Below are 20,740 nucleotides of genomic sequence, written 5' to 3' on the forward strand. Positions count from 1 at the left end.
TGTGTTTTAAAAACATATCTTTGTACGCTAATCAGTTAAATGATTTTCTAGCTTACCTTTATCCCCCTAACCCTTCTGAACTTTAATCAGAAACTTGAGTTACTCTGCTGCTATTAGAAAGTGATTTAAATAAGAACATAATTGACTGCTATTGCCAGTTGCTGCTCAAGTGGGAATCAGCTTTGTGGAAGAGATATTGTAACTTTCCACAAAAAGCTAAGTAAAGCTACTGATGGTTGACAAAGGAGTGACTGTTGATTGCGCTGCCAGTTTCAAAGCCATGTTCTTTCATAACTGAAATTCACAAGTAACTTTGCAAGAAACCAAAATTTCATGTATAGTATGTAGTTTGAACAGGTTTTGGGGATACCTGGATGTTAAAGAAAAGAAAGGGGTGCAAGAGGAAGAATATAGGCTTCTTTGATCTTGAAACATTATCCTATATAATAGCTATATTCTTAAAATGGAATGTGTGAGGAATGGCAAGTTTGAATACATTATGATATCTAGAAAGAAATACAGGTTTCAGGTTAAACTTTAAAGGAGTAAACATATGTACAATTAACTATTTCTGAATACATGAAAGACGGGGTTTTTCCAACCTTGGAGCAATTCTAAAGTTTTATTAGTAGATTATAATAGAAGCACTAAGGAACTTGTCAGTGTTTATCTTTTCTGGAAATTAATGCTTCTATTGTTTTAGAAAAACAGTCAGTACAGGCCAATTGGGAAGCTGAATAATCAGACATAATGTTGTTTTCAAACCAGAGTAAGTCTACATATTCTTCCCTAATTATCAAATCCTTCCCCATATTCCTAACTTCATGTTTAGTCCAAGTTTCTGATTATCAAGAAAAAAAATCTGCTATCACGTTTAAATGATTTTTAACATATTTTGCTTTTTTATAAAGACTCCCAGAGAGCTGCTGGAGGTATCACTAGGGGCATGAAATGTAGCAATAATTACTAACCTTTTGATTTGTACTCTGTGATGATTTTTAAAAATCAATTATTAACATAAATGCATGCCCAGTTCTAGATAGAAAATATGTATTTAATAATGTAATCAAAGCAATATGAAGTTTGCTTAAGGTGTGCCACAATCCAAGGAAAGCATAACATTTTACATAAAGAAGTATATAAATACAAAGGTTGGTTTGCCAACTGATATCACCCTATTCTTATTTACATAGGAATAGACTGTACTTCTATATTTACTCCATAATGGCACATATTCTCTTTATTCATAACTATACTTTCATTTTATACAATAAGAATGATTTTGATGTTAGAAAGACTAAATACTTATATCTTCTTTTTATGGGACTCTGGTAAACCAATATGCTTCCAGTATTCTTGCTTACTTTTTTTGTGTGAAAAAATAGTAAGCTGAAAAGTATTATTTGCAAACAACTCAAAACATATATCATCAGTTAAGTCATTAATTTGTTTAGATTGAATTCTGTCATGCATCCAAATTACTAGCATATTTACTAAAGAAAGGATTATTTAATGTACCCATTTTATTATTTTGCCAATTCTATGCAACTCTTTTTTTCGAAACACTATAACTATTCTACAGTACAGCTAAATGTCAATCCACTGAATCCACCTTTATTAATACTTTACTACTAAGCATTAATTCCTAATAAACACTTTTTGTGTAAGGATTAATATATCATAGATAACAATCCATAGATTATATATATCTAACAGCGCAGAACAGCAAACAACTAACGAAATAAGTTGAAGTTTTTGAGAGCATGCCCACCTGTTTGAAACATTTTCCCCTTTTCCTGTACGTGCTAATGACATTAACAAAAGAGAGAGGTGGGGGGAGGGAGGGAGGGAAGGAGGGAGGGAGGGAGAGAAACAGGATTCAAGAGAGCATGCATCGGCCCTCATGGTAAGGAGCTGACCAGTTTTATACATGGGGCTCCGCCGTATAAATTAAGGGATGTCAAGAAAATAAAAGCTCACCTTTTCTTCAGCAGATTTTACTACACTTCTTACTCCTTCTACTCCAAGCTCTTGATTCTGATGAGCTGCATCTTCATCAAATGTAAACAAGCAGGTGTTCTGGAAGAGATAGAAAGAAAGAGAAAAAGTGAGATACACAAAGCTATTAAATAGGCCTAAACATTACTGAAATTGAAAAGTGAAACAGCAAACACTGGAGAAGACTAAACCAGTGAAAGATGTGCTTGGGATGATGTCTATTAACAGGATGCATGGCAATGTGCTTTCTGTGTAAGCCCTCAATTTCCCTTGAATAGGATGCTTGAGCTTTTGCCAAATTACAACAATTTATACAGAAGAATGTCATGTTACGTAGATTTTATTCTGTGATGCTGAGGAATAAAGTTAAGAACCCAATCTTCAATTAAATGCTATTTCATTCAAAGCGAATATATTTAATTATACATTACCAGGAGACCCTGGTAACCACCTGCACTATGTTGCCAGTCTATTGCTTAGTGAAATTAATTCAAATTATTCTTATTACCAGTGTTGATTCACATAGTTTTAAAAACAGGTTTTGAGTGTACACTCTTGGTTCTTTATTGTGTTACCTGTTGTAAGTGCACTAGATTAAGGAATATTATGAAAAAGCAACAGCCCCTGCAGGAATTAAATTATGTGAAGCAAAATAAGGTGGGGTAAACATCCGTTTGGTTTCAAACTTCCATGGGAATAAATAACTTAGAATTGTAACTAACTGCAATTTGTTAAATATATTTGCATGTATTCTTAAGAAACCTTTTCTGCATTTTGCTGGATGTTCATGTTCAATTTTGCCATCAAATTTAGAGCATAAAAAACCCTATGGATAAAAATCCTACTTCTGCCTGGTTTTCTCAATACGATTACTACAGCGTACTATAATAGGCTTGCCGACATAATACCTTTAGTCCCCTTCTGGAGGTCTCTCTCTTCACCTAGGTCTTGTTAGTATGAATTTATTTTGGTTTTCCTTTCCTTTGCTTTTTCCCTCACCTCTTTAATGATTATGTACTTCCTTTTAATTTACTTTTATATTATTATATTTAGCATTTTATTGTAATCTGCTTTGAGATGTGACAGTATGCTATAAAATATATTAAATATAACATAATCCCTAGAACAAATGCTATAATTTTTCATCTTCATTTAAACATTGAATGCTTCACAGAATGCACTAAACTATCATTTAATTATGTTTCATTGAATACAACTGAGGACTTAAGACTACAATTGAACCCAAAATTTCAATTGTTAAACAAGTTGTTAAATGAGTTTTGCCCATTTTATGACCTTTTTCCCATGGCTGTTAAGTGAATCACTGCACCTCCTAAATGAATCATGTGGTCATTAAGTGAATTTGGCTTCTGCCTTTGACTTTGCTTGTTGGAAGTCAGATGGAAGGTTACAAATTGTGATCACGTGACCCTGGGGCAGTGCAACTGTCATAAATACATGCTAGTTGTCAAGCACTCAAATTTTGATTAAGTGATCACGTGAATGCTGCAACTGTCATAAGTGTAAACTTATGACAGTTGCAGCAAGTGTAAAAAAAAGTCATAATTTTTTTTTTACTGGTGTAACTTCAACCTTTTCTGGCATCTAGTTTAAGAGACCAAACCAAATGATTTAATTTGTGTTTCGAATGTGTTCCTGACAAAAGGCAGTCAGGCGCAGAGAACTATTATCTTATACAGTCAGGCCTAATTTCACAGACTGTGGTATTCTGTACATAAAATTATGCTATACTAAATATAAATGTTCATCACAAAACCCTTGGTTGTTTAGCAATAAAATGAATTGATATATTATAATTGCAAACTCTCTATTCTTTACATTTCCAAATGTATTTAAATATAAGAAATACTTTCATGGGAAACAGCATGAAAGAGAGAGGGAACAAACATGTTCACCTTATTTAATTATCTAGTGGAGAACAGAACTCAGGTGTCATCTTTATTGCCAAATACAATAATAAAGAACGTAACATCTGTGGCATGTGCTTTCCCTTTATTCCAAGGCTCGTTTGTTATGGTGGCGAAGCAGCAAAAACAAATGCAGTTTTGCAATGACAACATTGTTTTGAATTTGGAAGGCTGAGTGAGGAAGTAGAAACATTGTCTGCCAAGCAGTGAGCTAAAAAGAAGAGGATGCAGTTGCTTTCTTGGAAAGGATGTACGCAGGCAAGGTATTGTTAATTTCCTATCAGACTTTTTACAGTAAGTTTGTTTCCTACTCTTTGACCCTCTTCCCCAAATTACTGTTTACTTTTCCATTTTAAAAATTATTATTGGAACATACACAATAGCAGGCTGGAAAAGCACATTAAGTAGAATAAATGAAATATCTCAGCCATTCCTCAAGAACAAGCAGGGGAAAATTAATGATCATTTTATCCTATTTACTATTACTTTCTAGAAATTTAGGAAGGGATCAACATGACTATACCTGCAAATACAGGTAATCCTTGAGTTATGACCACAATTGAGCCCAACATTTATGTTGCTAATGGAAACATTGAGTTTTGCCCCATTTTACAACCTTTCTTGCAACAGTTGTTAAATGAATCATTGCAGTTGTTAAGCTAGTAACAGGGTGAATCTGGCTTCCCCATTGAATTTGCTTGTAAGACGGTTGCAAAAATTGATAACATGACCTCAGGACACTACAACTGTCATGAATATGGACCAATTGCCAAGCATCTGAATTTTGATCCTGTGACCATGGGAATGGTGATGGTTATAAGTGTGAAAAATGGTCATAAGTCATTTTTTCAGTGCCATTGTAACTTTGAAGAGTTACTAAGTGAACTATTGTAAGTCAAGGACTACCTATACTTTTAAGGGTTAGAGAAGAAGAGACGATCACCTTTTCCCTGAAAGAGACCCCCTCATTGATTCAAGATAATTTTAGTTTAGGATCGAACCATTACTAAGCAGATCCTGTTGATGATTTTTTTAAAGCTACATTCCCACACACAACAGGATTGCATAACAAGAGAAAACACTAGAGGTCAGTGCAAACCTTTACACGCCAGTCAAGCCACATTTTTTTTTAGCTGTAGAAGCTCCCCAGTACAATGATGACCACTAAGGCGCTGCAAGAGCTTTGCGTTCTAGTTTTACTCCCGTGGCCCGCGCGCGCACACGCACACACCCACACATCCCTGCTGGAGTGGGGTCCTGCCATTCACTCACCTCCCGCAATCCGGCTTCCTTGTTCAGCGCTGCGATCCAGGCTTTCTGCCATTCGCTCTTCCAGCTGTCCAGGGACATCAGCCAGGTGAAAAGGGAGCCCCCCTCGTCCTCTTGCAGAAGTCCCGGGCGCGACGGCCGGGGAGGCGGCTTCCCACCGCCTTGCCGCAGGACGCTCAGGCCATATTGCACCAGGTAGACAGTCAGGATGGCCAAAGCGGCTGTAAACAAGGAGAGCAGCGAGAACCGCTGGAGTTCATCCAGCCAGCAAGCCAGCCACGACATGACTGACCATATTTACCGGGCCGACTCGCTTCCTCTCAAGAGCGGGGAAGCCCTTCGCATGGCAAGACGCCTTTCCTCCGCGGCAAACTCCGGGCATGCGTCCTTCCCTCCGGTCCCTCAGAGAAGCCTCCCCCGGGACAAGTCCAGAGCCGCGGCTGGGAGCGAAAGCGCCCGGATGACGAAAGGGCTCGGGCCAGGTGTTCGCCTTCCGCCTCGGCCAAATGGGCGCGCTTGAGAGGTCGGAGGCGCAGCCAGCAAGATGCGGCGAGCGGGAGCGGCAACGTCACGGGAGCGGCCCCGTGCGTAGCTGAGCTTTCACGGGACTGACGCGCGGCATAGGCGAGCGCGGGCGACGACCGGGAGGAGCGGTCAAGCGAGTCACCCAAGGAAAACATTCCCAAGCCAGAGAGGAAAAGCGGAGGCGACCCAATTTGCGCCCTCTTCTTCCCGAGGAGCCGGGCGGGGGGATTTCTCCCGCTACCAGCTACGTCCTGCTCTTGACGCGGCGCTGTTCTTGTCCGGCTCTTCGGGCCCTTAAGCTTAGACCGCGAGCGATAGGGAGACAGAGCTTCGCTGGTGGCTTATCGCAATCACTGGAGGCTTTCAAAAAGAGACTGGATCATCGAAATGGCATCGGGTCCCCTGCTCGAGCAGGAGGTTGAGTAGAAAACCAACCAACCCTGTTATTCTATGCTCTAAGGCCACTCTACTGCATAGCTCCGGGATGTTGGCTCAAATCCTAGAGCCCTTTCAAGGTGCTGACTGCAATCCCTGCATTAGAATCAAAGGGCTCTTCACCACACCCTTGGCTTGGGGTTTTCTTGCCTTCCACTGGACGACAGCTGTCCCTTTGCTGTGTCTCAAAAACGAGGTTAACCAAATTGTTGCCACATAGGAGGGTAGGTTGCAACTGCAAAGAACTAGGAAAAGTCCCTGGGATCACCACTGCCACTCCCCTGACGCTGGGAGGCAGCAGTCATTCTCTTCAGCACTGGCGGAAATAAAGGCTGATATATCTTGGTGGAAGACAGGCAGTGGCATCTGAAAGATTCAGATGCTTTTCTAAGACCGGCAAAAGCAGTGTCATCCCACAGGCTCTACCTGTTTTGCATCCTGTATGTGCAGGATCACAAGATGGAAAAGTGGCAGCGTTTGATTTGAAAAGCTGCAACACTGCTTTGTTGGGCTGTCATCCCTATCACCCCCACCCAGCAAATGCACTGGAGGTGGCTGGTAAGAACATTGACCCCATGGAATACCTTCCACAATGTTGGCATTCAGTGGAACCAAAAAGAGAACAGAACAACTTGACTGCCCACAAGGCTCTGCTGTTTCCAGCAACCAAAGGGGAAATGACCATGGAGATACATCTGTGGCCAGATGGGAGGGGATGGTCCTTCACTCCCCTTCCTGTGAATCCAGATGGTGACACAAAGGAGGACTTGAACTGATTTTTCATGGAAACTACTTTCCTTCTGGATCTCTTTGACACAGCCTGCATTTGCTTTAGTGGCAGACTGGCCCTCAGATGAAGGCACTGGTGTGAGGACATGTCATCAGTCTTAAGAAAGCCATCTTGGAGCTGAGCTTTATTGTGCCTCAACCACCTTTCACAGTTTTGATTGCAGGATATTTCAGGGCAATGGATGGTGGCTTTACTTCCGTCTTTTCCTACTGATCCAGCATTATGTACCAATGGGGGGGTGGGGGAGGAATCACCAGTACCTCGCTTGAATTAATGCCAGAAATTTCCTGCCCTTCATGCTATATTCCTTTTATACTCTAGAGCAGTGTTTCTCAACCTTGGCGACTTTCAGTCCTGTGGACTTCAACTTTCCAGAATTCTGGCTGGGGGATTCTGGGAGTTGAAGTCCAAAGGACTGAAAGTCGCCAAGGTTGAGAAACACTGCTCTAGAGAGAACCTAATTTTTTCTCTGGAGTATTTTTTTTTCTTTTTACTTGTTATGTTTAATATCAATTTATTGAGTGTCTTGGGAATATGCATTTTCTCAGCATATGGAGTATCAAAGAATTGCTATTCCCATGACAAAAAGAATCTGTACTTTTCAAAGTCACTGCACTAAAGGCCCCTGCCAAGCCATACCTCACCCAGTTATTGCCCTTTTCCGCTGCTTGATTTTCTCAACTCTAAACAAAACAGATCCTTCAGTTTTCAGCAAAACAGGGAAGCTATCCGTCAATTTTATTTTCAAAGACAGCTTATAAGGTTCATTTGGGGTTCAGAAGGAAAGATTTTGCTTTGTAACTTGACAACACCCCACCGTTCTGATTACTTTTTTTAAAATAAAAAGGGAGCATAGGGAAGTTTAAAGCCACTAAACATGCTATCTGCTGGCACATTATCATTTGTGTCTGCTTTACTGCAGCCTCACTATATTGCATAATTCAACAGAAATAAACATCCCAGTTTTAAAATAAATTCAGTATAACATCCATAAAGGCCAATGGCTCCTAGAAGGAATGGATCCATGAATTTTGCAATGAAAATTATGGTCACAATCTAGGGATAAAACAGGTTCCATGTGCCTTAAGTTTTATGAAAGCCTAGATCAGAGGTCCCCAAACTTGGCAACTTTAAGACTTGTGGACTTCAACTCCTAGAATTGTTCTTCAACTCCTAGAATTGTTCTTCAACTCCTAGAATTGTTCTTCAGCCAGCTGGAGAATTCTGGGAGTTGAAGTCCACAAGTCTTAAAGTTGCCAAGTTTGGGGACCCCTGGCCTAGATGGACATCTCAAATGAATGAAGGTATGTATGTTCACAAAATGGCTGCCATAATGGACGCTGCCAGTGAAAATGCACATTAGCCAGAAGGCAAAACAGGCTTTTTTCCATCATCCATAGTACGACTCTTGAAAACAAAAAAAATATTGACACTGATGCTCTGCTGTGCCAAAGTATATGCTGAAAAGAGGCATATTGGTGCCTAGTATCTTTGTTTTGACAGAGTAACAGAAAGTAAAATTGTGTAGACAGAAAATTTCAAGTACTTGTGGGAAACCCCCACTCACTAAAATATTTCATATTTTGGAAAATATTTAAAAAGGCAGAATATTATATTTCCCTAAAGGAGAAATGGGGAAACATGTTTTTAGAGGCAGAAAGCAGCCCCCAGTCTTTCTCAATAGCCCACAGCAGATGCCAGCACTTAAGGAGATAAAGAGCTTATTGAAAGAGGAAGCCAACTATCTAGATGGCTCCATTCATAAGCAAAGCAAATATTGCCAGCAGAAGCCCATTCAAGACAGGAAAGTTTGACAGCTAACAAAAGCAGAATGGTAGGATTAGAACAAGCACCCCCTCACCCATGATCCAACACAGGAGGAAAGCCATGAGACACAATAGGAATTGTACCCTTTCAGAACATAAGCCCCTTCATTGCACAACCCCCAGAACAGTTCAGATTTCAAAGTCATAGAAACCTATAAAGACCCATCCACTCATTCAACCACTTGGTCAGCTGCCCCAGAGCCACAAAGCCTGATGGTTCTGTTCATAAATGGACCTTCTTTCCAATCAGCCTCCAACCTCCATTTTATTTCCAGCATCTTTCTCCCAGCTTGGAACTGAACCAGATGGATTTTCCTTCCAACATAGTGTTGTATAAAATATTTTGAATTTAAATAATTTCTAATTATTTAAACAAACTCTATTGCAAGTTCAAAACAATTGTTTGGCTCAGTTCAGGTGTATCTTGAGTTCAAACCAGCTCCAAAATGACTGAAGTAGTCTGTTTTGATTCAACACAGCTGTTTTACATACAACACAAGAGAGGACAATTTGAGTTCAAGATGGTTTAGATTAGAAATTTATTTATTTTATTAATAAAATTTGTATTTCACCAAAATTAATTTATAAACATTTATTTTTTTAATAAAATTTGTATTTCATCAAAAGTGACTCTGGGCAGTGCACAACAATTGGAACGATTGTACAGAAATGATTTATGTATTTATGCTTTCAAAAGAGCAATATAGACTGCCTATTTTTGCTTGTAAATTGTAACTATTGGCACTTTCCAGTATTGTTTTGATTGTCTTATCTCACTCAGTAAACCCAATAAGTAGAGAAATTAGAGTTCTAACTTTTGTATCCATAGGAAAGATTTAATACCAGAAGATTTACTTAACAGATTTGTTCATAAATAATACATGTCTAAGGTGACCAGATTTTAACATTGGTAAAGAGGGACACCATTGACCGGGGGAGGGGGGGTTTGATTAAAAAAATTTAAAAATCGGGACGTTTTTAAAACGCCGCGGGATGCGGGACAAATTGTTAAAAATCGGGAATGTCCCGCCAAAAGCGGGATGTCTGGTCACCTTACCCAATGGAGAAGCCCAGATTCACTTAACAGCCATGTTCCTGACTTAACAACCACCATGATTCACTTAACCTGGCAATAAAAGGTTGCAAAATGCGTCAAAATTCATTTAACAAACATCTCCCTTAGCAACAGAAATTGGGGGATCAATCCTGGTCGTAAGTCGAGGATTACTGGTAACCAATTGCAAAAGGCAACTTTACTTGGAACAGGTGAGATTGTGCCCGGATCCCTTTCATGCCAACATCCCATCCTGTCCATGGGGAGAACTCCACAGGCGGACAAAAGCCCCCAATCCCCTCTCAACCTCCAGCTGACTCTGCCATCAGCCATAACCACACATGACATTTAGATGCCCCTCAAAGGCAAAACTCAGGAGGCTGGATTCTACAGGGGGAGGAGTAAAGGGGAGGATTTGAGGGGCAGCCCAAAGCACCGTCTGTCTAAATTTGCATCAGGCAGGCAGTAACATTTTCATAGACCATGATCAGAGGAGCAGCTGATCCTATGGAGAGACTCCTCCTGCATTCAGTCCCAGGCCTACAAGTGGAAGTACTCCTTCCTCCTTTCACCTTCCTTCCTTCCTTCCTCCCTCTTTCTTCCTTCTAGCCTTCCTCCCTTTCCATTCTTTCTCCTTCCTTCCTCTTGCCTATCTACCTTCTGTCTTTCTTCCCCTTCCCTTCCTTCCTCCTTCCATCCTTTCACCAAAAATCAGGATGTTTTATTAGCATCAGCATCATTCTGCTGAAAATACCAGATTCTGTGGTACTTCTGGATGAAACTTAGAAAATTACAGAGACATGGGGAACCATTATATAATTTCACTTGGCAAAACTCTGATTAAAATAATAGCAACAAAATGTAAGGTTTTTTAATTTTAAAACTCTAGCAAAACATAGATTTATATCCAGTTTAGTTAATGTCATTATAAAAAGGAATGCAATTGATTAAATAAAAATGACTTTTTCTTTTATTAAGAATACTTATTCTACATTAAACTAGAAAATATTTCATAGGCCCTTCAACAAGTTTGTTACAAGTTTTCAGGAATGCATGCATTCTTGAAACTGATACCATGATGTAATGTTAAAAAGCAGATGGCTAACTAAGTACATTAAAAACCATGTTTAATTATTTGCTACTTGAGGCCAATAGCAATGATGAAGAAATTTCTACTAGACTGTCATCCTCGGTGACAATATTTTTAGGGCCAAAAAATAAAACTCTATATTGGATCGGTTATCCATTTCTTAGCCTTCAATCAATCAATATAATTATTTCTGTCAAAGAAAGCTTAAAAGCAGTGATTAAACAATAGCACTATAAAGAAAACATCATTTTTAATGATTTTCTATGAATGTGTGCATAGCATTTTAGCATACCATTATTAACAAGCTAAAAACACTTAAAACCTGACCTAAGAATAACCTAAAATAAAGGATAAAATCATGGCATTGTTGAAAGACTATGTCCCTAATGAAAACCAAACAGGAATCTGAAAACATTCTCTGATATCATTTTTCAGTATTGTTGAGAATTATTGTTCATAATTCAGAATCATTGAGAATTATTGTTCATAATTCTCTGGTTTAGTAAAAGTTTACATTTAGAGTCTCAGGTAACACTACTTGTACCCCTTCAAATATTTGAGAATCTCTAGCCTCCACTAGCACCCCCATTAACTTTCTTTCATTCCAACCTACACTGCAGGGTGGTTGCTGCAGGGAAAATTAGAAGGGAGTTCAAAGTTCATTGCTTTGAGCTTTTGAATGAAGGGAGGATTAAAGCTCAAAGATTAAGTTCATTTCCTCACTAATGAATTACTGTATATACTCAAGTATAAGCCTAGTTTTTCAGCCCACTTTTTGGGCTGAAAAAAGCCGCCTCGGCTTATACTCGAGTCAGTGAAAAATTTGCCCGAAATGGAGGAGAAAAAGGGGCGGGGCCATGCCGCTGGGTGACACTCGTGAATGGCCCGGTGCCCCTGTGAGTTTCCTCTCCCTCTGTGTCAGTTTGCCGCGCAGCGCACACCGCACCATCCCCCCTCCTCACGTTCTAATGTAATGCAGGGCTGTCTTACGATTCCCCTTCCTCCCCCTCCTGCCGCTCTGCAACGATGTCCCACCTCCTCCTTGTTATGGCAAGCAGCCACATAGCGATGTCCCACCTCCTCTGGTACAGTGATCCAATGATAGGAATCACTGTGCTGTGTGTCATAGGAGGCGGGACATCGCTCCCGCGGCTGCATGGGACATCATCATCACAGCGGGACATCAGCATCATGAGGTGAGTGAAGTATTTCATTGAATACACCGCTAGTTTACTGTTTTTCTTTGAAATAAATATTCAAAAACATTATTGGTATCTATTTTTATTTTTGAAATTTACCGGTAGCTGCTGCATTTCCCAACCTAGGCTTATACTCGAGTCAATAACTTTTCCAGTTTTTTGTGGTAAAATTAGGTGCCTCGGCTTATATTCGGGTCGGCCTATACTCGAGTATATACGGTATAAAGCTTCAGGGCCATTCATCCAATTTTGAAGAAATATAAAACCATATGCATTACTGATCTTTCAAATTTATTATGGGATGACTTTAGAAGACATTATAAATTACCAGTGGGAAATATACTTAGTTGCATAACTAAATAAAACAATTCTAAACTTAATGTCATGTATTCCAATTCACAGGCATATAATACTGCCGCGAACCTGCTGTTCATGCAATATGTTAAGATCACCTTACTATATTTGAGTTAAAAATGACCAGTAAGCACCAGCAATCTTTAAAAGAGTTTGCTGTATGCTGCCGCCTTGCCAACCTGGAATTTTCGCACCCTGCAAGTCTCCGTCTTCATAATTTGCTAGAGTTCATCAGAGGATTTTATTTCGACAATTCAGAGTTTCATTCCAATTATACCCACATTTTAATTGCCTGGGAGTTCCCCCACCCCAAATTAAAAACAATATACAAACACATTTAACAGTTGGGGACAGGAAGGAAGAAATGCTTTGTGGGCATAAGCCCGGACATCATCACGGGAGAAGGAAGGAAGATGAGGGCAAGAGCCAAGCCCTTCTTCTTCTTCTTCTTCTAACAAAGCAGCTGCAACTTGTGCAAGCTTAGGGTAGGCTTCATCGCGATGTACTCATTTCCCGCAGCCACGACCTTGGCTTGGAAGTCCTCCACCAGGTCCTCTTCCAGCTCACCTCCCTCTCCAATATTAAAAAGTCCCTTCAGTCCCGATCAATGTTCCCTCTAATTTTTTTTCAGTGTGGGCGGAAAAGTATAGCGTTTGAGCGGCACATTTTTATGCCTGAGCACCTGAATTTTTTTCACAGATGTCACCCAAGACAACAACGAAATAGGAGTTATATCAAATCAAACTAATAAAATTTTAAAATGAATAAAATTGTAAACAAATAAATTTAGAAATATTTGTTCAAAAGCAAACTCACTACAATTGTCTTTTCAAATTCATTTTGGATTAAATAAAAAAGAGCTTTGAAATGAATATATAAATGGCACTTAATACTGGTAATATTAAAATAGTAAATGTTTGATATACTTCATTTTAATGAATTTCACTTGATATACTTCATTTTAGTGTATTATATGCAATTTGCTATTTTAAATGAGTAAAATGATTAAAATCCCAATGCATAAAGTCTCATTCACATCTAACAGTTTTCTTCCATCATTAATTTGTAAACTCAAGGATTTATTGCCTGTCTGTTCAACAATGCTTGCTGACTGTTTAAAAAATTGTGGCAATTTGTTCCTCTCTATACAAGTGGTTTCACTTGTAGTAACCTACTACTACTGAACTCTGGGAGACAATTCTGCATATAACTAGTGATAGTAACTAGTGACCCAAAATATCCAGGGACGTGCAGTCAGGGGAGGCAGGGGAGGCCTCACCAGTGGCATGAGGAAAAGAAAAGAATTTTTTAAATAATTAAAAAGGCTAAGGTAGTTGCTGCCAGACTCTAGAGTCACAGTGACCCTGAATCTGCTTAGTGCTAACTGTAGGGTGAGGCGAGAGAACTATGGACCTCCTTTGCATAAGGAATTTTTTGCCTTTTAACGCTTGCTCAGAGTTAAGCAAGGGTTAAAAGGCGAAAAATTCCCTATGCAAAGGAGGCACGTGATTCTCCCGCCTCCTGATCTGGGAGCAGCAAATCATGCCTTGGCAGCCTTGCCTAAGTAAGTTGCTTTTTTATTTAATTTTTTACATTTTCATCATGGTGGGCGGACAAGAGGAGAGTTGAAATCCACAGCTGGAAAAGGTATGTGGATCAGCGGAGGGAGGGGGGGAGGGAGGGGGGGGATTCAAAATGATAATTTAATTTGTATTTTTTTGTGAGGAATTTGTGTGTGTTTGTGTGTGTGTGTGTGTTTCTTTTGGGGGGTGAGGCGGCAGAGTGCGGCAGCGGCAGGAACGTTCTTGCCGCTGTGTCCAACAGGCCAGGTGTCTTGTGTTTATGTCCACCATAAATGCGAAATGCCTGGCCTGTTGGACACAGCGGTGGCGGGGGGAGGAATGGGCTGGCTGGGCTGGCTGGCTGGGGAGGCGGGAATCATGGCCGCTCAGGCCCCAGCGGCAGGGATTTAAAGTGGCGGCAGGCACTGGTGGCAGGACTTTAAAGTCCCGGCGCCACATCCACCATAGAGCAGGACCCAGTCCGCTATAGGGTGGACGCGGTGCCGGGGCTTCGGCGGGGCTTTTGTGCTTGCCTCACTGGCCATGAAGCTCACCGCATGTCACTGAACATATCCAACAAAATTGCACAGATAAACTGACAGATAGGATGTTTAATTAGCTTAAAAGCAGATTTCAATGACTTTGAAAATCCCAATGAATTATCAAATATCATGTGATGTCACTTGGCCGGTGGGAGACTCAAAGATAGCTGAGATTGCAGCCAGGAGAGGTAGAACAAGGAAGGCTTTCTTTGAAAGAGAGAGATGCGCAAGGAAACAGACCCTGCTTCTTGCATTTGGATTCTGTGGCACAGTTGCTCTAGGTGGGAGTTTAGGATCGCTGCCGCACCACCCTGGATTTGCCAATGCAAGCCTCAGGTGGGTAGCCTCGAGAGAAATGGCGGCAGTGAGCCTCCTGCCTTCGCTTTCTACCTTGTTGCGGAGAGGTAGAAAGCAAAGGCAGGAGGCTCACTGCCGCCGTTTCTCTCGAGCATGGGTTGCTCTCTGCGGAGCAACCCACGCTCAGCTTTAGCTCATTCTTGGTTCGCAACCAGCCACCACCCCTTGTGGGCTTTTATGTGTTAATTGAGGCATGGATGATGGAGAGGAAGGGAAGCCAGCTGCTTTCACACAATAAGTTTATCTCAAAGGCTGAATTAATCACACGGGTCAGAAAGACATGGAACTTTCTTTCAGTGAGTTTCGGCCAATCACTCCCTCCCCCCACCCAACGAGACAAATTTCGCCCTCTTAAACTTGTGCGAAGGCAGCTGTGGGCAATGTTCCCTCTAAATAGTTGCTCCAGGAAGCCCGAGCCACCACAAGCCCTCAACCTAGTCACTTTGCTGCCATGCTGCACCTCAAGACTCCTGTTTAGCTGGAGGGGGTTTCAATCACGATTGTGCGGCCGCTCTGCAGACTGCAGTCCGTGTCTGGCAAACGACACTGCACGTAGCAGTTGGAACAGTGGTCCCGATGCGAGCAACCCACTCGGCGTCCCTGGCCTGTGCTAAGAAATAATAGCCCCTGAGATCCCACCTGCCACAAAATCGCTTCTGCCATGTCACAAACAACTCCCCCAAGCAAAGCCATCAATGACAACGCGCGATGGATGCCAGGCTATGCAGTGATGCCTCCAAGTCCAATGGAAAGCCGGCAAGTGTTGACTGATAGGGCAAACAGCATTCGTCTCCGTTTGCGATTAGCTGGAGGGGGTTTCGTTCACGATTCCACGGCCATTCTGCAGAGTACAGAGACTACAGTCCGTGTCCAGAAAACAATGTATTTACTTGCCAAAATTTACTTGCCAAAAATCAGGACTTTTTAAAAAATGCCACGGGACGCGGGACAAATTATTAGAAAGCGGGACTGTCCCGCCGAAAGCGCAACATCTGGTCACCTTATACATGTCACATTTCAAATCAATGTTTTATCAGAGTAACGTAGTACATAACATTTCTAACATAAATGTAACCTTGATGGAAACTAATTCAGTGTCATTTCCAGGACTTGTAATCTTCAGATGTGTGGAAAATATTTGCAGAATTTGCAGCCAGCATCTCAGCCAACATTCCTAGCACATCTGGAAGTTACCCAATTTCAGAAGTCTGCATTAAGAGAGTACAGACCTTGGAACTTAATTTAAGTAAAGCATCTTTGATCTCTGTTTGGAGTACTTTTAAAAATAATTTTATTAAATGCTGTATTTACAATAATAAAAAACAAATTAAAAATAAAGAAAAGGATGCAAGAATACAAGAAAAGAGAGAGAGAGGAAAAAACCCAAGAAAGCAAGTACTCTCTCCATCTCCTTTTAATTAACAGATGTAAAACTCTTTATCCCATAACTCATCCTTAACTTTAGGCAAATCCAATAAAAAAACATCTTCTCCAGTCCAGGTATCAGCAAAAAACAGAGCCCAAACATAGATTGATTATATTGATTAACAGATCTAGAACTCAGCATTCTACATCTTGATTCTTAATTGTAAGCAAATGCACATTTAAAAGGCATAAAGTGGTTCCAGTATCCTAGTATGAACAAAAGTAAATAAAGTAAATAAAAAGAGGGACTTTTCTCCCTTAAAGAGAACAAACTCACATCTCTTACTTTAAATGAAAGGACAGTTCGATACAATGCTCTCAGATTAGGACAGATACTGAAACTCCATGGAAGAAGGCTTAAACACCTCATTAACTGTAAGTAAATCCAGTGCAGAATATTTTTCAATCCAGATGTTTGCAGTCTTCTTATAACTGTGGAGCACAGCTTGGGTGATCTTACATCCTCATTTGGCCCAGAATGTTGAAAAAGCCAATCTACTTGTTGGTTATCTGTTCTTAGCCAGAAACACTGGCTTCACGTTTTGTAGAACCATTTCCAGTCTGTCCCTGGAAGCATATTTGGAGCACTTTGAAAACTTTTTTAAAAGTTCAACTTATTGCATATTCCCTTCAACAGAAGTCAGACCACAGATAATCCTTAATTTATGACCACAATTGGGTCTGGAATTTGGATTGTAAATTGGTCATTTTTTGGTTTTGGTCATTAAGAGAGGTGCCCACATGATTACCTCCCTCAACACCCGCTACCCTGGCCCTCCAAGATACAGTCGCTAGCAACCACATTAAATGGATGGAGTGAAAGATCTGCCTGCTGAAAGAGGGCAGGCAGTTCTCTCCATGTGCAGAAGGGAATTACTCTGTCGGGCTGGATAAACTAAAGTTGGATCTATAGGATTCGAGTTTTTTTTTTCTTCAGCCTACTGCAGGTGTTCCTCTTCCCTCTGTGAGGAAGAGAACTGGAACACAGGGCCAGAGAAAAGAAGGCCCAAGCTTCTTCCAAGAAAGTTTGGATCCCTTAGATCCAGGTTTCATTTTTCCAGCCCACCACAGAAGGGGATTGGTATCCTGGGCCAGCGAAAGGAAGCTTGGATCCTCAGGATCTGAGCTTCTGATCGAGGCCAGCATGCCAGTTCTCCTCCCTGTTGAGTGAGAGAGCTATGCAAATTTACAACTTTCCTGTCAGCCTCTGTTTTGCTGCTTGCTTGGAGGGGGGGCATGGTATTTGGGTGAGGGAAATAATCTGTGCAGGAGGACTGTTAATTGGGAGTTGCTCACACCATTCGTTTGCGCATGTGGAAGGAGGGAAGTTTCCCGCCAAGGCCAACTGTCCAGCATACCAACCTGATGATTTTTGAAGATGTCTCCCACCTGACAGCTGTGGAGATATACGATTGGGGTACCAAGGGGGAGGGGAATGAATCATGTATTGATATCTAATGCTTTTGCGCTCTTTTGCTCAGATCCAGCTTTGCTTAGCTTCTCATTACTTAAAATCAGTAAAAGTACACTTAATTCTGCAAAATGGAGCTGAGGGGTTTCTTTCTTGATTATTAAGTGAAGGAGCCGCGACATTTCCAGAGCTTGCGACCAGACCTTTTTGACTTTATTTTATAAACAACCCCCCACCCCACAGACAATACAGATGAGAGAGGGAGGGAGTTGGGGGGAGAGAATCTAGACTACATCTACACAATATGCTAAGTCTTTCTGGATGATTCATGGAAATTTCTGTAACACCTTACTTTTATCCTGCATGATTCCATATCCATAGTTGGTAGTTTTCCTGTTGTCTGAATACAGAACCACAATTTCTGCTTAGCACCAGCCTAAATTGAAACCATGATTAATGTTGCTTTCAAATTCTAGTTATTGCTTATCAGAAATGGTGATATATTTTTACTTATCCTAAATTATTGATTTGTTGAATTATTAACCAATAGATGGCAGTCATGCCACTGCTAAATGTTGGAGAACTGAAGTTTGAGCAATTACTTTCAAATTCTCATGACAGATCATATAACTTTGATAATACAGAAAAGGGTAGTAGAAGAACAATATGTAATGTGATTATGAAAAACTATTTGGAAGGATATAATTTATGTACTACTTTCTCATTTAGCTATTACTTCAGGTTATGTGAAAAATTTCTAAGTATCTTCCAATTCTGTATTTAATTGAAAAAGGATCTAACTACATTTAGTAGGATATATTCAGGTAAATGTGCATGGTATATAGTTTCAATACTCCATTTATGTATGGGGGAATGAAGCCTAATAGTTATCTGTGAGAATGCTTAACTGAACTCTTTAGGGCAAGGCTGTCAAACTATTTCATTGTGGCCTGCATCAGGTTTATGTTTGACCTGGTGTGTTCTCTCTCTCTCTGTGTGTGTGTGTGTGTGTAGTGGGCATGGCCAAGGAGGGCATGGCCAGCTCAATGTCACTCGTGTCAGGGGCATCTGTGGTGGCCCGAGCGCTCTGCGAGAGAAAACAGAGCTTGGGAGGGCCACCCGTAGCCTTCACAAGCTCCCTTTTCACTGGCAGAGGCATTTCTGGCCAATCCTTTTGCCTTTCCAGGGTGGCCCTGTGGGACAGATCTAAGCACCCCACAGCCTGGTTCCAGATCCTGGGCCTTGAATTTGATACCCCTGATTTAGGGTTTACATCTGAGCAGCCTGAGTAAAATATAACTGTTAATCTGCATTTACTTTATCCCAAGTAAACATGCCATGAACAGGGTGACATTTTATGACACCAAGACATATTGCTGTTTGGTGATTTTGGTTATTTGAATAACAAGGACTTTATTTTGTTATTAACCACTGGAATATTGTTATGATATTTAATATGAGACAATCACTCTAGAGAGCAAGTTTATTTTACTCCATATTTTCTTAATAATGAGCTATATAATTAAAACATACAGTAGAAAAGTAATACAAAAGAGCAACATTACATTAAAAGAATGGGAAATTAGGACTTTTCAATTCTAAAAAGTTAGATTTCTACTTTAAAGTTAACATAGTAAATGTATGTATACAAAATGATGTATACAAGATATACATAATTATAACAACAGCTTTCAGATTTATGTTACATATCTTTACTTTAAAACCAGAAAAAACTCAAAATAGAATTAAAATTATATTCCTGGTTATTTCTTGGACATGATTACTCCACGTGCTTTTCTAATGTAGTCCCCAAAATTAGACAGCAATATCATAAAAAAGTAGGCCTCTTGTCATATTTTTTAAAAATCTATTTTTGTCAAGCATTTAAATTTAGTCTGTTGGCTATACAGAATCACTTTACAGACACTCAAAATGAAACTGGTTTTGTGTGTAATCATCCAAGGACAATAAAGAGTAAAGTACTATAAAAAACTGCTCACAGAAATACAAACTTTATGCATTCCACACAATTCATATACAAGAACTATAAAAAAATCTGGAAATTTTAATATCTCAACAGCTTATCATGCAAGTGCTAAAACAGTGAATAGGATACTATTTGGATCTACTGAATTCAATGGCTTTTTAAAAAAAGTAAAATAATTTTAATCAACCTTGGAAAGTTGAATTTTAGATATCTTTTTCAGTGTATGAAATATACTGAATTTCATAATGGTGAATTTAGAACCTTATAGAGTGCTCATCTTCCTTTATTACTGGGAAACATAAAGTAACCCAGCTATTCTATTAAAAATGACTCCCTTGTTGCACTTGTGGTCAGCAATATATTTGGTTTTAATACTGATTAGATAATTACCATTGCAGGAGGAAGAAAATTAGTGTGCTTTAATTGTATCCAACATTCAGGCAATAAAATGTAAACAGTGCTCTTCTAACACAACAAGCAGAAGCTAAAAGATTAAGGCTAAATTAATTTTAATTAAATATTAATAATTGACTATCAATTTAAGACCATATTGCCTATTGTAGCTTCTAAAGGTCCTGGTTTAGTAAATCATGTAATTTCAAAGATCAATTTAATTACTTATGACTGCAGAACCATTAACATCTCCACTTTCTATTTCTGTCTATATATAATCCAAGAGGTACATCATTCAAAGAAACACAAGAAGATCTTATGATGAAATCTTAATAATTAAAAGGGTGTGATGTATTTCGCAATAAAAAACACTGGCTGACTGTATTGGCAGGTAGGATTTATTAGGATTTGCTGAGCTCAATGGCTGTTGTGGTTTTATGAGGATTACTGGATATATTCAGCTATTTTACAATGCCAGAGGCAGCAGTGCTTTTTCCTACAAAAACTTGAACATTGCTGCCCTAATTAGGAAAGATGGAAGAAGCAGATGCATCTTTAAAAATAGGATATGATTTTCAATAAGCAATTATTGGAA

The 20,740-nt window shown here is 39.9% G+C and overlaps 1 protein-coding gene across 2 annotated transcripts in view; it reads right to left on the minus strand.

Moving 5' to 3' along the window:
- C2CD2 (C2 calcium dependent domain containing 2) overlaps nt 1-7,236 on the minus strand; it is a 44,359-nt gene extending 37,123 nt beyond the window's left edge. The window contains exons 1-2 of one of the 2 annotated variants that reach the window (XM_032219643.1): nt 5,199-7,236; nt 1,981-2,079 (exon numbers count right to left, since the gene is read on the minus strand). In XM_032219643.1, the coding sequence (XP_032075534.1) occupies nt 1,981-2,079; nt 5,199-5,480 (381 nt within the window). In that variant the 5' untranslated portion in view covers nt 5,481-7,236. The remainder of the gene's footprint in view (nt 1-1,980; nt 2,080-5,198) is intronic. The other variant, XM_032219645.1, reaches the window with a different exon arrangement.
- Between the last annotated feature and the right edge of the window lie 13,504 nt (nt 7,237-20,740).

The sequence above is a fragment of the Thamnophis elegans genome, chromosome 6 (genome assembly GCF_009769535.1).
Source record: "Thamnophis elegans isolate rThaEle1 chromosome 6, rThaEle1.pri, whole genome shotgun sequence".
NCBI classification, from domain to species: Eukaryota; Metazoa; Chordata; class Lepidosauria; order Squamata; family Colubridae; genus Thamnophis; species Thamnophis elegans.